This window comes from Betta splendens, chromosome 13 (assembly GCF_900634795.4).
Source record: "Betta splendens chromosome 13, fBetSpl5.4, whole genome shotgun sequence".
Classification (NCBI taxonomy): Eukaryota; Metazoa; Chordata; class Actinopteri; order Anabantiformes; family Osphronemidae; genus Betta; species Betta splendens.
In genome coordinates this window covers 11266027-11283324 of record NC_040893.2, presented here as the reverse complement: position 1 = coordinate 11283324, position 17298 = coordinate 11266027, and the positions used below count along the sequence as shown (strand labels likewise).

General features: G+C 42.4%; 2 protein-coding genes across 4 annotated transcripts; both read right to left on the bottom strand.

Annotated features, from left to right (window-relative positions):
* Positions 1-334: 334 nt before the first annotated feature.
* baz1b (bromodomain adjacent to zinc finger domain, 1B) lies at positions 335-13139 on the bottom strand. 3 transcript variants are annotated; one of them, XM_029171267.3, is made up of 22 exons: positions 12342-13139; positions 11053-11169; positions 10102-10246; positions 9675-9867; positions 9385-9506; positions 8991-9188; positions 8741-8908; positions 7325-8642; positions 7038-7187; positions 6717-6855; positions 6452-6615; positions 6233-6350; positions 6016-6114; positions 5726-5903; positions 5384-5569; positions 5110-5257; positions 4711-4848; positions 4394-4541; positions 4136-4248; positions 3415-3554; positions 3214-3320; positions 335-3051 (listed from the first exon to the last, which is right to left on the bottom strand). In XM_029171267.3, the coding sequence occupies exons 1-22, from the start codon at positions 12458-12460 to the stop codon at positions 2400-2402; spliced, it is 4860 nt and encodes a 1619-aa protein (XP_029027100.1). In that variant the 5' UTR covers positions 12461-13139; the 3' UTR covers positions 335-2399. The 3 variants fall into 3 exon arrangements, with proteins under 3 accessions (XP_029027100.1, XP_029027103.1, XP_029027104.1); XM_029171270.3 differs by having other exon boundaries at positions 7325-8612; positions 12342-13138; XM_029171271.3 differs by lacking the exon at positions 4711-4848 and having other exon boundaries at positions 12342-13137.
* A 358-nt stretch (positions 13140-13497) lies between these two features.
* On the bottom strand, positions 13498-16083 carry bcl7bb (BAF chromatin remodeling complex subunit BCL7B b). Its single transcript, XM_029171272.3, has 6 exons — positions 15919-16083; positions 15360-15435; positions 15103-15190; positions 14779-14937; positions 14318-14421; positions 13498-14162 (listed from the first exon to the last, which is right to left on the bottom strand). The coding sequence occupies exons 1-6, from the start codon at positions 16029-16031 to the stop codon at positions 14091-14093; spliced, it is 612 nt and encodes a 203-aa protein (XP_029027105.1). The 5' UTR covers positions 16032-16083; the 3' UTR covers positions 13498-14090.
* Positions 16084-17298: the final 1215 nt, after the last annotated feature.

The following is a 17298-nucleotide window of genomic DNA, read 5'->3' as shown; positions in this document are numbered from 1 at the left end:
TTTACAAACCCACATCCACTGTCAAGATGCTGGAATAAAGTTCCATAAATATTCAGTGTTCCAAACAGCAACAATTTGAATTCTTTTCACAGCCTAATGAAATTATAACTTTGTTTCGTAGCCCTACAAGTGTTCTAAACCAGTTCATCTTGGCTCAGTCTAGAGCAAAGGTTGTGCAATTATGTCCAAAACACCTTCAGGTTTTTGCACAAACTGTGTCCACAGACGACTTTCAATCCAAGCCGCTCATCTCTCTTTGTCGAGTGAGGGAACCTCCTCGCGCTGACGAGGCGTAGACGCCACCGGTGCTCGAGAAAAAGACTTGAGACCAAAGTGAGACAAAAGTTTGCCGCTTTATTAAAAAGTAAAATGAGACAAGTCAGTGGTCACGGCTAGCCCGTGTTCCTCCCTGTTCAGCGTCTGATCACAAGGTTTACAGATGGCAGTGTTGTCTGGCTGGCTGACCTGGGGACATGCGGGCTCAATACAAAACAGGGAGAACTACGGTCTTTGTCCATAGCCTTTATTGGAAATTCTTTACATGTGAATCCTATGATCCTGCCCAAACCCAGCTTTAGACTATAAATATATATATTTATATAAAAAACAAAGTGTAAAAGACTTTTGCAGTTTCCCCAAGACAAAAAAAAAAGCATTTACAGGCAGTTCTCACTAGAGAGGGGCAGTTACTGTTTGCTTGCTCACTAAAGTCAAACAGAACAGTGACTTTAATTGTCAATCGTGTCAGCCACAAAGATAAATTTAAACAATATATGGAGATTTAAAAACAACACAGCAGCCAGATTAAATCAATCAAGGCTTGATAACATTTTAGCACAAAAAAAAACAAACAAACAAGAGAACAGCGCAGACAGGAAAGGGCAAAGCAACCACTGACTATTTACACTGGGCCGGACGACCTGCACAGCGGAAGGTTCTGCATTCAGTGGGTGTTCTTTAAAAACGTGTGACTTGTGTGTAGACATAACCAGCAAACACGCTCCTTTAATAGCACAGTCAGAGCACCGAATAGTGCATCACGTGTCACCATGCCCCTTGACCACAGCAGTGTCACCCAACTAGGAATAGCTGGGACAGGACTATTCTAAGGCGTAGAGCACCACCTGGTGATGGGAGCAGGGCATGCTGGGAAACGTCCAGTTACTTTCAAGAAGCCGCTTCCTCATGTTTTTTTTTTTTTTTTAAAAGGGACCAATTTCTCTGAAAGTTATTTTGGCAAAAAAAAAGGGATATGTTGTTGGTATGAACTATAAGAGCCCTGGTTAAACCTCAATTTATTGAATGTGATTAAGATCAACTCTCTTACAAAACCAAATAAATGTGCAAAAAACAGTATTCAAAAATGCCCATTTTCTTAATTAACAAATCACATGTGCCATTTCAAACACTGTTTACAAATGGTGCATCATTTCAGTGATCAGCTGCTGGCGTTATAGGTGCACTTTACACAGGAGGAGGAGTGCAAACGGAGCTGAGGTACCGGTTCTTTTAAAGTGACAGGACACTGCCGAGGAGGACGAGGACAATGTGGAGCTCAGCTTTGCATGTCAAGGACGACGACTTGGCACAAAATGCTGAGGTTTGGATCATTAAACCGATGCGATGCGGGTCACCTGCCCTCTTTGTCCAGCTTTTAGTCAGTGAAGCTGAACTTTGGCTGGAACGAGAAAACGATACTACAGCTATAATTCTAGGCTGTTTATCTACAAACTTGTACTTGACTGAAGAGAATCTGAGTGACAAGACGTGTAGCAACAAGAGAAATTTACAGGGGACAGAAAAGAAAAAAAAAAAAAAAAAAAAAAAAAAAAAAAGATGTTGGGGTTTCAGCAAGGTGGACATTCTCTTTAACAAGTACTTTAAGACAATGACTCATAACAAATGTGTGTGGAACAAACATGTTACGGCTAAGCTTGCTTATAAAACACTGTTCCAACCCTGGCTGTAATGCCACGTACTGGCTGGGCAATGAATGCAGACAAACCTTTGATTATACAGTACTGGTGTCTGGGGAGCACAATTCTTTAAAAGAAACTTGTGAAGCAGTTCACAGGACAGCATCGAGTCAGAATCACACTGTGTTTTGCTTAACTTGGAACTCAAAATCAAAAGAGTCTTAAGAGCTATGAAGACCTATCCAGTATCCCAAGTGTCAATTTTTCTTGGCAGGGGAGGGGGGAAAAAGATTTACCAATATTAAACATGTTACAAATATAAACCTGTTTTCTTTCAAAAATATGAACAAAAAAAAAAAAAAAAAAAATCACAAAACGGTCCTTCTGAGTAGCAAGTCCTGCTGGCTGTGTTAGGAGGTGGTGGAGGGATCGTCATCACTTTTAGAGAAGCAGGACAGAATTTTTTTAAAAAGAAGGGGGGCTTCATGAGCGTTTCTGTCTCTTGGAATGTCGCTGCTGGCTGGACCGGTCCTCGTCGCTGCTGGCCCCTCCAGCATCACCCCGTCCCCCCCGATGACGAGTTCTACGCGAATCCCGCTCGCCGTCGCTATCCTGCTCCCTGTAATCCTTCCTGCCGGTGGTGGCGGAGGTTCGCTTACTCCTCCTCCGTCCGATCTCCTCCGCTTCCTCACTCTCGCTCTCATCCTCCTCATGTCTCCGTCCCCGGCCACCCCTGGTTTTCTTCCTCTTCAATTTACCATTCTGCATTTTTTTCTTGGGTTGCTCTTCCTGTACCTCCTCCTCTTCCTCCTCCTCCTCATCCTCCTCGTCCTCTGAGGTTGCAGCAGGCTGCACGACGCGCTTGCGTGAGCGTCGGCGGAGGTAGCTGAGGCCAGGCAGCAGCTTCTGAAGCAGTTCTGTTAAGGTTTGCTCCGTCTTCACCATACAGGAGAGCACGGCGCTGCCCTGCTGGTTGTACTCCTCCGCATTGGAAAACACCAGTTTTATGTCTTCCAAGAAGTCGTGGCCGTGACGGTATGAGCCCTGGCCGAACTTTCCCAACATCGTCTGGAAGTCCATAGGTTGGCTGATGATGTCGAAGTAGTCTTCAGCCTCATCTGCAGAAACAGGCTCCCTGAAAAAAGATGAAGCAACACAAGTAAACTACAGATCTTAAGTCAAATTTGTGTTTTTACAGACTTTGTTGAAAGGGTTTTGTCTAAGAAGTTGTCGCCTTGGTCGTACCCTCACATGCTCAGAGGACCAGGCTGTTAAGAGTTCATCCACATCCACTCACCTGAACGGCCAGCTGTAGCGGAATTTGATCAGTTTCTTTAGGATTTCCTCACACTTCTCCAGCTCCAGCGCCTGCCTGCGCACCCCCGACACGGAACTCTGTCGCACCTTCACAAACCGCAGGTACACAGCACAATGAAACAGCATTTCAAACTAAATGAGATTGGATGGAAAATGATTGGCTGGTCCTGGTAGTTCTTACCAGTTCATCGATGTCTGCAGGGCTGCTGGGTCCACCTCTCTGCTTGCTGCTATGGCTATTAGAAGCAGACGGCTTCTTGGATTTGTATTTTAAACTTTTCTGTCGAAGTACGGACTGCTTGTTTTTCTTCCTTGGTCTCACTGTAAAATATCAGTAGTGGAAATCAAATGTGGTTCTACAGGACTTTAAGAAAACAAAACTGATTTAATGTTTCATGTTGTTGATGTTTTGACCAAAGAAATTCACACCCCTGTGACATAAATGTGAAAAATATTCAGGACAGGTGAACTGTGATCCTGCGAATGAATAGTTAAGCGGTCAGCTTGACATGCAGACCTGACCTGACAGAGAGGATCATCCTGCCACATACTTTCTGTGAAACCACAGTGAGGCATGGCTTCAAAGCACAGGCCAGACCTGAGCTTTGCTACATCACAACACACAGACACAAAAGATACAAGGGCCAAAGTTCCCTTTCAGCATTCCTCTCATTCCCATCACCAGAACTAAAGGAGCACAAGCTTCAGAGATTGGGTGAAATGTCATAAATGCACAGGGATAGTGGGCAATACTATTATTAACTGTAGCACTGCCTCAGACAATATGAAGTTGATATATGGGAGATGTAATTTAAGAGTGAAACTGTTGGATTACACTGCATCAGGTTTGATAAAGCTGACAAGTTGGCAAAACTTGGACTATTTTATATGCTGATACGCACAGCTGTGTCCCATGGCTTTGTAGTCATTCTCTTCCTCATCCTCATCTTCCTCCTCCGAATCCTCTTCAGATTCCTCCTCATCCTCATCTTCATCAGTGTCTTGGTTGTAGTTCCTGTTAATGAATGAAGTTGTTATAAAATGGAATTGGTCCGCTGTTGAAAATGGGGTTTCCTGGTCATGGCATTGGTAAAGGATACAGTCCAGTACAGTTAAAATTAGAGGAGAGAGACAGATACTCGCGTCGGGCTGAGGGTTACCTTGAGCGGGAGCCACGTCTGGCCACAGTGGGCTGGCAGGCTGGGCACCGCCACTCTCCGGAAGGGATGCGGTACAAGGCTGGCCGCAGGCAGAAGAGGTGGAAAGCCTTGTTGCACTCATCACAAAGGATAAGTTTCTCATCATCCCCTGAAGGCGATATTTGCAAAAGGTTGTTTTAATTATTTTTGCAGTTAATATGCCTGGCTCACATTTTCCTTTTGCTCATCATCCCTATGTGATAAAACCAAGAACCCTTTTGCTCATGTGTCCATGATGCAAATACTCCTCTATTGCCACCTTATCACTACAGGTTCACCTCTTGGTCTAGGGAGCTGTCCACTCTGTATGTAGACCTGCCTGACACTAGTCTGTCTTGCACTTTGAATGCTGCTGCCCTGTCTGGATTTGGGCCTAGTCTCCACCAGCTTCACCACAGATGTCCTTTGCCTGCACACTAAACAGGGAAGAGACTGGTTGGAGGGTGTAGGTGCTTTCTTTGGACAGGGCTGACAGTGACAGTCAATGCAGAAGACCGCACAACAGACTTACTAGATAATTGCAGTCACTGCATTAGTAGGAAAGATAGCTTTGTCAGACACGTGTTAGCTGTGTGGCTGTAGCTCTGCTAAAGACTCTGTTTCATCAGCTAGAAGGGTCTTCTTTTTATGTCTTACCCTAGCACCAAGCCTATGAGCCACCAGTTGAGAGTCTTTACCTTTTTTGCGACAAACTTTGCAGCGAGCGTTCTCGGCAGACATGTCCCACTTGATGCAAGCATCCAACATTCCCAGCAGAACGTGCATGCGGGAAAAGGTCTGGGCCTCCCGAATAGCAGTCTTCCACTTCTCCACCGCTGTCGCTACCTAACAGAAAGCCGTAACTTTCAACATCCTTGTTTCAGGTGCTTTTTCGTGACATTAACAACTCTTCCAACAAAAGGAAAAGCTTTTTTTTGGACACTGCTGCCTGTGAGCCAGATACAAACATACCCTGGCCTCTTCTGCTAGCCTCTTCTCTTCATCCACCTCTTCTGCCTTACTGCTGTCACCCCCTTCTTGCTTTTTCTTCTTCTTCTGCTTGGGGGCCATAAATCCCTGCAGGAACTTTTTGATTACACAGGCCTGGATGGTGATGATGCATTCGCCAAAGTCTTTCAAGCTTTCGGTGTCTTTCAACTGTGTAAACAAAATGAAGGTAGAGTAAAACTCAGTTACAAACGACATCTTCATAGTAGTGGCCGAGAAATCATACACCTGTACAATAGTATTACACAGGCATCTTTAACCATCAATGTTGAATTACCAATATTGTCTGAATCAAATCAAAATCACCTGCTCTTCAATGTCTACGTTATCCTCCAGGTATCCCAGGCCCCCCTTGTGGAGACGAGAAGCTATTTCCTGGACATCGCTGCGCAAATATTTGAGCAGCTCCGTGTAGCCGTCACAGTTCCTGAGACCCATTTTGGCCTTACGGGTCAGATGGACGGAGTGGAGGATGTCCTGATACCTGTATGAAAAAGAAGATTATTTGATAATGTAGCTATTTAATTTACTTTTAAACATTGATATTATAAGCAACCACACTGTATGGATGTATCTTAGAAAGAAATTCAAATTACTTGTTCTGTATTCTCAATTTCAGTTCACTCTCTCTGACCCCCTGAGGATGAAGACTTTCCACTAGTTCCTCCAGTTCAGCTGCGTTATCACATATGAACCTGAAGCAAAGGTCAAAACAAAGTGAAATTGATGAAAATCTACTAAACAAAAAAAAGGTAAAAAGCCAAATAATATATAATATTAGTAGTAATAAAAAGCCAGAATGCATGCACTAACCAGAGGTTTTGTCCCTGTTTGGGAACAGTAGTTTCTATACAGACGTCTACCACTGCTGCTCCCTGCTGGGCTCCTTCACTAATGGCACCATCTATGCTGCCATCGTCCTTTTCAGCTCCTACAGCACAGACATTCAAATCAGTCATTTAAAACCGCACAATGAGCAAAGCAAAAATCTAACCAAAATGCCATGCTGAAAACACATTTTAATTATTGCACCTTGAGAGTCTTGAGTAGCAGCAGCTTCACCATCCTCCTCCTCTTCCCCCTCAGGTTCACCTGGTTTGTCCTCAGGTGGAGGGGTGAAGCTGTAGTCGATGCTTTCATGCACCCAGCCTTTCTCAATGTACAGACCAGGAACCACATCAGAGAAAAGCCAGTATCTGAACGAGAATTACGTATAATTATGTTTTAGGTCGATCACAACAGTTACGTTTATTGTGCACTTGATGTTTTATTTGCCAGGTTACTGTACAACACTGACCTGTTGTGATTTCTGTCAGTTCCCAGAGGAGTCCTGCGCATGACAAGTCTGGCTTTGGTGATGCCATCCTGAAAGGCCCTCTCTGCAGAAGCCTTCTGTTTGCGCATCCGTTCCTCTTCAGCCTCCCTCTCCATACGCTCTGAACAGGACAATAGGAGTGAGGTGTCGGGTGGAACATGACTAGACTAAACCGCAGCGATGGAGAAACTACTTGTCTACCAATAAAACCAAAACTGATGCATTACACTACAGGCACGCTAAATGAAGCGGTCAATAAACTATTTACATTACTCTATGAATGGATCCACACTCTTTGCTTACCTTTGTTCTGTCTGTCCATCTCCTCCTTCTCCTTCTTCGCCTGCATGGACATCAGCCGTCGGCTCTTCACTGAACTAATCATGTCTTCTGGCTCCACCATCACTTCTTTTTTGCTTTCTTTCTTGACAGTGACTTCTTTTTTCTTATCACCTATTATAAGCAAGTTAGACAAAATCCCAATAAAGTGAATAAACTATAAACAACCTGTTTACTTGTTCTTTACGCTTCCAGATGTATATGTAGTGTTGTAAAATGTCGTAAAGCAACACATTAAGTTTACTTCCTACCTTTGCCCTCCATTTCCATTTCCTTCTGCTTCTTCTTCTCAGCCTTCTTGCGGTCATTCACCTCTTTGAGCATTGCCAAGCGCTCCTTCCACAGCTCAGCTGAGCGTTGTTGCATCGCATCCACGTGGTCTTCGACCGAGTAGGTCATAAGAATGCGGTGACACAAAGCAACCAGCAAGTTGACTTTCTCTTCGGGGCTGAGCTCAAACACTTCGATTGTCTCGAGCTTCTCCAGGAACTCACTGGTCACCACATCATCAAAGCCCCCCATGAGCCCTGAGACCTCAGAGCCTTGGCCGCTCTCACCATGTGCGTCACATGGACGCAGGCACAACCGTGCAATTTCTGATACAGAGTGCATAGTTAGGGGGATCTCAGACAGGGGCATGTCGAGCTCACTGTAGCCTTCAGCCAGCTCATCCTGCAGCAGCGTCTGGAGAAGCACCACCAGCACACGGTTCAGGTAGAGAAAGCCCGACCCCTCACCAGCCAGTGCATCTATCAATGCCGCTGCTGTGATAGGATATTGGTCATCTGGCATGAGCAGCCCTGCATAGCAGTTTAGGAAGTCCACGACCATGGCAACGTCACCAAACAGGGTATTAGGCAACCCCTCGGGCATATCCACAAGCTTAAATGTTGGCAGGGTCTTGCCTCCTTGGATCTCCTGGTCCTCATATCTACGTGACTGTTCACGGCGTACCAGCATCTCCTTCTCGCGTCTCTCCTTGGCTTTTTCTCGCAGTTTCTCCTTGAGTTCCTCGCGTCTCTTCTTCATCTCCTCCTTTCTCTCCTCCTCACTCATGGCTGCCCATCGCTTCTTGTGCTCCAGAAGCTCCCACCGTTTCTGCACCAGGTCTTTCAGCTCCTCTGGCAAGCGACCACGATCATCTGAGGATAAGGTTTTTGCTGCCTTTGAGATGAGGGAGGAGAGGGCGTTCTTTTTGTCCTCCTTCCCTTTGTTCTCCTTGTAGTATCGAAGGAGATGCAGAGCCATTGGGTGCAGCGGCTTCCCCAGTTTAGGTGTGCCCAATCCAGTGCTACGAGCTCTCTTCTTAGGGCTCCCAGTAGGTGGGCTCTTAGCCAGGTGCAGCAGAGTCATCTGCTTCATCTTTGATGTCTTACCTTTACTATCCTTTTTAGAAGCTTTAAGCACATTAAGCTTCTTCTCACCAGTCTTTCCAGTTTTCTTTCCTTCTTTCTTTTCTCCAGACTTTTTGCCTGATTTTGGAGTGGAGGGCGTCAAGGTTTTGCCTTCTCCTTTCTTGGGGGTCCCCGAATTCTTAACCTTGAGTGGAGAACCATTAATTTTTATTTTCTGAAATATATACACAACATGAGCACATTAAACAAAACACTAAATTTAACAATCTAACTGTTTTTACCTAAGTTTGTAGAAAGAAAAAAAGAGCTAACCTGCATATGGCCCCAGATGGTGGGACTAAGTGGCTTTTTTTGTTTCTTCTCTCCCTTCTCATTCCCTGAATCTTCTGATGTGGCATCAGAGGTCTTCAGCTTCTTGCTAGGTTTACCCTCTGGAGAGGTCAAGCTCTTGCGCTTTGAGGAGGGATTCTCTGCTAAAAACTTAAGATATATTTGAGCATAAGAAAAAAAAGAAGCATTTTCAGGTTATGTAACATGCAGAAGAAAAACATGATTGAATTACCTTGTGTGGATCAAGAAGAAAATCACTGAATTTACTGGGCAGGTTAAACTTTTTCACCAGTTCATCTTCAACCACCCAAGGGGCACTCTCGCCCATGCCTAGTCTTAGAGCATAGTGCCTGATGAAATAGCGCATAATCTCCTTGGTTGGAGGCCGCTCTGTTCTGTAAAGACTGTCTGCTGGGACACTGCTGATCACCTACAACAGAATGAGTGCAAAGAAATCAATTTACTTCTTTCTAATGCAAAAATCCATTAGCCTTATCGAAATATAAATGCACAAACAAGTTCAACTACTGCAGCACAGCAAAATTTTAATAATGGGTAAGATATTGTGATTTGTTTCAAGACGAGGCGTGAGGTGTTTTCTTGATGCTTTTAAACAGGATACAAACCTTATCTTCATTGATAAGCTTCACATCGTACTTATGAGGGAGGAATTTGGGCATTGCCCATCTCTTTTTCTCTTCCTTCATTGCAGTTGGGAGTTTCCTTGGAGAGCGTCGGGCCCTGTCACCTAAAAGTAAGCAAAAGATTGAACAAAAAACTATGAAACTTAACTTTTGAATGAGTGTAAAATTGAATGTATTTGTTTCATGGCAAAGAACCATGTGCAAGAAGCAGCCTATTTGTTCAAGCCTTAAACGCAAAGCAATGCCATTTAATTCTTCTGATTTATACTCACTGAGACTCTCCCTCCTGTTCTCCTCCTCATGGGGAGGAGGCTCTTTTCCCTGGTTCTCTTGACTTGCGTTCTCCTTGTCACTGGATGGAGAGTCACAAGCACCTTCAAGCTTTTTCTCCGCTGTCTCACTTTCTGGGTTTTCTAAAGGATGAATCTTCAACACCTTTACTGGAAGAGTTTTGTCCTTCCCAATCTGAAATTAACAAATTAAAAATTAGATTAAGAACACTGTAAAATACACAAACAAAATACTTTCAGTTAATTACCCAGGTAATGCCACAAAGATCAATTTCAGTAGTCTATGCAGCTGACTTATGTTATGTGAGATTTTTGCAAACCAGGGATAAAAAGGGCAAATATTCATAGCTGCATGTTAGAGTACAAAAAAGTTGATTTAAATAAAAAGAGAGAGTTAAGTCAAACTGACCAAGAAGTCACACTCTTCACCGACAGCATACTTGGTAAGGATTTCCACCCACGCCATTTCAACCAATTTGTCCAAAGACACCGTGTTGTGATGGACCATTTCCAGGACAGGCTTCTCAAACCACTGTGGATACTCCTCCTGAAGGCTGCACACACAGGAAAAGCATTAGGGCAAGAAAAATAGCAGAGTTCAGTTTAATTATAATATAGTTTATCCCTTTTATTACCCTTAATAAACAACCCACTTTGTGTTGAATAAAATGAAACACTTCATGTCCAAGCAGAATTTAAGAACAAGCTTAGCAGTCAACAGCAGAAGAGCATTTACCGGTAATTGTATTATGGGTGTGCTCTATTCATGCTACAATTGTTTTCACTTTGTTTGGATTTCTAAAAAGCATTCTTGAAAAAGACTGTTGCCTAACAGAGTAACAAAGGCTGAGCGTGCCCAGTAGGGCTTCTAAAATCACTTCATAGATATAATTAGACAGAGCTTAACAGTTAACTTCAGCCACAGGCAGGTGAGTCCTGCAGTCTGTTCAGAGAACAATATAGCCTGAACCAGGACAATGTTTGTAGCATATGTATCTGTTCAGTGCTAGATAATCTAGGAGATGGGAGATGGAATAAACCACTTCATGCTCTTTTGTGCATCAAAATGAAGGCCACAGCAGATTGAAGGATGACTCAATCACACACCCTCAAAATAGAATGATAGGAGGAGCAACGGATTTACCCAATCATAGCAAAGTAACAAGCCTTGTGACCTTCACTTGGCAAGTATGACTCTTCCATGACAATACTAAGCGTCTGTTAGAGAAACTAATACACCTACATAACTAGTACAGATTAATGGAAAAAAAAAACAATATGACTGAATGATTATGGACTTTAACCAGCAGAGGGTAGTGATTATTGTATTTTGAAGACAATCTCTGTATGTAATACTAACAGTTCTGTGACTTCTTGTTCCTCCTCCCATGCTTCTTTGTGGGTCAGCTGACTGCTTCCAGTGCTCTTGCATGTCCAGATACGCTCGCTATACCTCTGCAAACGTGCCTCATACTCGCTGTAGAAATTATGTCAAGGAAATAATCACATTCATATGAAAATAACATCCACTTGGCCAGTTGTTTACCAATTATAATCAAGCAACACACAGCAGTGTTAAAAAAAACTAAAACTGCAGTTAGTCATGAAACAAAGCTGATAATTAGTGGAAAAACACAACAGAAAAACAACTCTAATAATATTGAACTTCGTTATATACTAATAAAAAGGATCTGAAAAGGGTAGTGGTTCTAGTATGTTTGACTACCTAATAGTATGTGTGAAAAAGGTTAACAATTTTACAAATAGCTAATGGGAGCCAAACAAGTTGACTTCGTAACCTCAAGTGACCGATACTAAAGGCCAATTATTATAAAAAATAAAACAGGTAGTTCTGGTCCAATGTTATGTAAGACTTGGTTGAGTTAAATATTCGTACATGTGTTATAAGATACTGATGTAAAACACGACGTGAGTACGTGTATAGTGCGTGAGTCCGAGTTGTCATACCTGGCTTTATAAACACTTTTCTAGCTTTTATATTAAACCATTTAAACAAATGAGTAAAACTACCTGGTCGCTAAACCAAAGCCAGATTATAGACAAGAAAACGCTGTGTTTAATAAGTAGGAGCTGATCTGTCAAACTCGAAATCACTAAAGTTCCAGGAGCTAAGCCCAGCTAGCTTAAAAGAAGCAGTTAGCTCAAACCGGCCGAGCGGCTACCGTAGCAGTAAAAGCGGGCGACGGCTATTGTAACATAATGGATACCTAGCGTGCTAGCTAGCCCGCTAGCATTAGTGAATGACAGCCGGGCCGTAAAAGCTGAAAGTGAAACAACGACTTCTACCAGCTCCTTTCCATTAGCGTCAAGGAAGCACAAGACCAACCATGAGTGCCACATAAACTTATATTTGGCTCAGTTAAATGGCCATCTAGTTCCACGGGGTCGGCTAGCATAACGCTGAGGCAGTCGGCTACCGAGCCTGTCATCCAGTGTAGACTGTGTACATGCGGGGCAACGTAAATGATAGGAAAATTTCAGCTAACATCGAATTAGGCACGTTAGCACAATGAAAGCCCTGCGCGTGTAACAGTGGGAACATAAATTTCACCATGTAGACAAAACAAGTACTAGTTCGTGTCGGCTCGCTCGATGTACAGTGAGCATCAATATAATGTTAAAGGATACTCTTTGTTCCTGAAGGCCTCCTTGGTGTGCTCGATGATGTAGACCTCTTCTCCCGGGCCTGGTGGCTCGGCTAGCGGCTTAGCCAGTGGGTAAGGTTTCCGGCCTAAAAGTGGTGCCATTTCAAATCCAAAGATGGCACTGGTGCCAGTGGAAAAATCCGATCCTCTAGCAACAAACTAGTACAATACTGTACAACAATATGACCTTGGCATGTATCCAACTGTCTCGAAATATCTTAGAGCGACTCCCGTTACCCGGCAGGCCCGGCACTCAACGTGTAGCAGCTAGCTATTAGCTACTAGGCTGTATTGCTATCTCGTTGCAAAACAATAACAGTGCGCGTCTCGTCACCCGCCTCATCGCACCTTTCTTCTTTCCTTTTGTAGCGCTGTCATGTTGGCCTTACGCAATGTCCAAGAGGGTTACGGGAGGTTTCTCTTGGGACAAGTCGTTGAACTTTTAGCTCCTCCGAATGAACAGAAAGGGATGCAACCCACACCGAAGTGAAACTCGCGGCCACAGCTCGCCTCGGCTCAGTTGGTCTGGCGCGCGCTGTACAATCCAAGTGTTGGCGAATTAGGCTTCTTCTCGTTTCGTGAATTGCCTTCACTGAGATGACGTACTGGCGAACTTTACTTTAGATAACTGCGTAATCAAGTATTCATAAAAAGTAACCTGAATCAATCAGGGGATAAATTCCGTGTCGAAATGGCGGGAGTTTCTACTCCACCGGCACAAATCTGCACACCCTCGGAACTCCGTTTCCCCGGCAGCAGGAGCCGCCGCATACACGCCCCACCCTCAATCGACCTTCATTGGCTCCATCTTGAAGCGGTCTCGACGAATAAGTCTAATAGGGGTGCTGATTGGCTGATATGACTATCTATTGTTAGCCGTATAACCTATTTAAACCACGCCCCTCTTATAACATACATTACACGACTAAACATTAACTATTAATAACACCATTTATTACGTACTTGTCCCGTTGAAACACTATTTAATTTTTTAGTTTGTTTATTGAATACTGTTTACGCATTTATTCATCTATGTCCATCCCCATATGATCTATATTTTTAACCTGTCTGGTTAAACAATAGGTTACTCCATTTACATATAGCAGAGTGACTGAATAAATACTAACCATATAACGCCATTGAACGGAAATGGAAGGTAGCATTTATTATGGATACCAAAGCATTTTAATCATAAACATAAGCAAACTATGTTACAAACATAAAAAACATTTATTTTTACATGTGATTAGCCAAAAGATGTTCCAGAAAGGGCATCATGTTTATTACATAATAGCATATCACTATACATCAGTATCAATTTGCATAAAGCATCACATTTCTTTTCAAGATGGCCTGTAAACAATAAAACAGGATAACGCAATATGATAAAGAAACATGCAAAAGTACACTTCAAGTGCACCATGACTAAATCTGTTAAAAAAAAAATAGACACCTTAGCATGTGAATTTAAATACACACTGCCTTTAAAGCAGTAACGTGCCATACAATGAAAGAAATCCCTCCAATCATTCTAGAATGATTTAAAAAAAAACACCACTTTAAAGCGAACAAAGCTTTATCAGGAAACACTTCATTGTCATTCGCAGAAATATAATGAGTAGTATTTGCGTAAATAGGTCAAGAGAATTGGTATAATTTGTAAAGCTTAGCTAATCTGACAACAACTGAGGACAGGTATGGTGTGCACTTTGACCTAATAATTATAAATAAACTATCTCAGAACAACATTTTCTCCTGTGCAACTCTTCTTTAAAGGAGGTGCCCCTGCTTCATCCAGTTCCTCCTGTTGAGTAGAAATGAACATAATAGGCAGGGCACTTCAATGTTTGCATGGTAAGAACTGTTCACAATTTTACATTATGCTACAAAGAGTTTTCTCAATCAAACAGTGGCTGAAAAATGTTTTCACCAACTTAAACAAAATTTCTTAAGACAAACCTGTGAGTCTGGAGTGCTCCTTCTGATAGTTCCTGATGAAAGAAGGTCCTCCTTGATCAGAGTAGGAGGCTCATCAGCCCCCTCCTGTCCTGAATGAACTGGCTCTGTATTCACAAGAAGAGTAGAATTACAGCCTCAATAATGCAACATTGACAGTGAATGAATTCAGAGATGAAATATGAAGCACGCACCTTTATGCCTACTTAGTAAGACATAATTAGTCTTGTTGTTCTTACTGTTATTTACTGTTGCCATAATTCGAATAGAGCGGTTTATGAGCCTGGTTTGGTTTATTTGTTTAACTCACCGTGAGATAAAGGAACCAATGTTGCAGTTTATCTCAATCAAGTATGATGTTTTATTCATAAATGCGCGTGGACGGTCTTAGCATGAAATGCTATAATGTATTATCTATTAAAGGGAAAAAGTGTAAACACATGCCCCATGAAACATGTACGTACCATCCACACTCTCCTGGCCAAGCATCGGTGGCTGCGAGTCTTCAGTTCGGAGGCTGGAGGTATGCGGTGGGCTGACCTGCTGCGAGCTGGAGTTGCTGCTGCTGTTATCCATTTTAGACTGGTAAACATCTGACAGGAAGCTCTGGTTGCTGTTTTCATCTGTACCGCAGAATACAGCAGTTTTACAGAGCATCAGACCACAACAAATGAGTTCAGGTTTTCAAGATTTTGATTGTGATATTTTGTATCATTTTACATTTTAACCTTTACGTGCTATCATGCATATAGTGGTGACCGTATTTTTTAAAGCACTATAAATCCTACCAGTAAAATCCAGTAAAGAGTTAGTGTTTTCTAAGACCACATCTTTCAGTCCTCTAACGTCTCCACCTGTAGATTTGGTACGATAAATCTGATAACAGAAAAAAGCTGTCAAATTTATGAATGAGGGGAATGCATAAAATAATAATAATAATAATAATAATAATAATAATAATAATAATAATAATAATAATAATAATAATAATAATAATAAACACCAGTAGTTGTTGTTATGTATGTTACATAACAGAAGCCCCCACCTGCTTTGTTTCTGTCACTGGCACCCACTTGAATATACGTAAGGACGTGTCTCCAACTGTCACCCATTTCTTCTCCCTAGGAATAAGAATTATTTAACATTTTCTTTTATACAAAAGCTCAGTCAGCGTTAAAACTACGATTTTTTTCTGGTCCACGGTACAGGTACAAATATGTAAAATGATATAACGTTACAATAGGCTTACGTCTTCTCAGTTACAGTACAGATGACAGATGATCAAATGTGTCTTCCGCTCAATTATAAGGTTTACATGACACAAGCAGGTTCATTTACAATGCGACAGCTCCAAGGAGGTTTGTGAATTTCATTGTTATGTGACTACCCGAGCATTCGCCTACTGGCTGTAGCCATATTGACAGCTCTCGGCGGAAAAACTCAACTAGCCCCGCCTCTCCTGTCAAATACGAGCCTTGATTGGTTAGCACACCCCTCAATCATCTAACTTTTCCGACTGAAGTTTGTTGAGCGACGCAGCAGATATCACGCTACGGTTTACTTCTACCTTATCCTCCATATTGACCCCCAGATAGTCTACATACCATTTGCGCACTTTCTCGATGGCTGCCAGAACCTTTTTAATGTCATCTTTAGCCCGACTCCGTGTTTCAGCGCGGCCTGATCGTCCCGACATCTTGATGCTATTATGATTCATCTACAGATGCTGAAAACTTCGAGACCAAGCCCCAGTCCTCCGTTAAGTCGGTAATCTCGCGAGACTTCTTAACGCCCCCCCAGGAGATTTTCGAAAAAAATATCGAAAATCTTTATTGAGGTGTATAGTACAGTATGCAAACTCAATTAGCAAACGGAGCTATTCTAAAATATGACACATTAATATATACAGTTTCACAAATGGGCATTTCAAAATATGGATACCGTGATATATTTTAACACTCATTTACTGTTGCAAACAATCCGCAAAAAGATCCCTGCAAGAATTATACTGGTACTGGAAATGTTTAATGTGGTTATTTTGCTAACTGTATATAGATTTAAGGATACAAATATCTTGCACGGGAATACACCTTATATTCTAATATATATATTTATATATAATTAAGTGGTCATTGAAATACTGTTATTGTTTATCTCCACTTACATATATGATTGTGAGAAACAAGATCAATAAATTATATGTGTAAACGTCCATGTGACTGTAATTTCTCTGCCAATATCCACTGACTGCCCACTGTTTTACTGTTTCTTTCACAATGCAACTGGATATTGGACATAATGTACAAAATTATTATTAGTTCTCTGGTCTCATCAGCAGAGGGCACCTTTGAGTCGTGCAGTACAAAAGCGTCAACCTGTGCTTTGTGACTGAGCAAAGGTTGGCATTCATGTTGATTTATTAAACTGATAGGAATGATCGCTGACCGTAAAATATATTTTGCTTACTCTTATCCCCAAGATAATACATGGTTACATCATGCAGGCATAATATAGAGGCTTTTAGCATGAAGAGGGAGTAGTTGGTATCTGTAGTGGTAGCTGCCCGTACATAAAAATATACTCATATCTCATAAGATTGAATGTGATGGATTATGGTAAAGAACAGCATGTGATCAGCGTGCTAGAGTAGCTTTCAGGCAGTAAACTGAAAATCACAACGTACTTCTGACATTGTGGGCGGAGCTGCCGGATCTCCAGCCAGTGGCGGACAACAGTGGGCGGGGCCAGAGAGTTGTTGCCAGAGAAAATATCCAAATAGCGTAAGCGCGCACCAGCTCTTAGCTGAGCATCGTCGTTCTTAATTACTGAGACTTTCACCTGAGGCCTTAATGTGGAGCGTTTTTACGGAGGTCGGGTGACGTGTGCAGCTGTTTGTTGTTGCAGAAGTGGCTGTAAAAACACATGCTCTGAAATCGGTAAATTTTATTTAATTATCCGCACATATAACTTCCGGTTGCTCATTC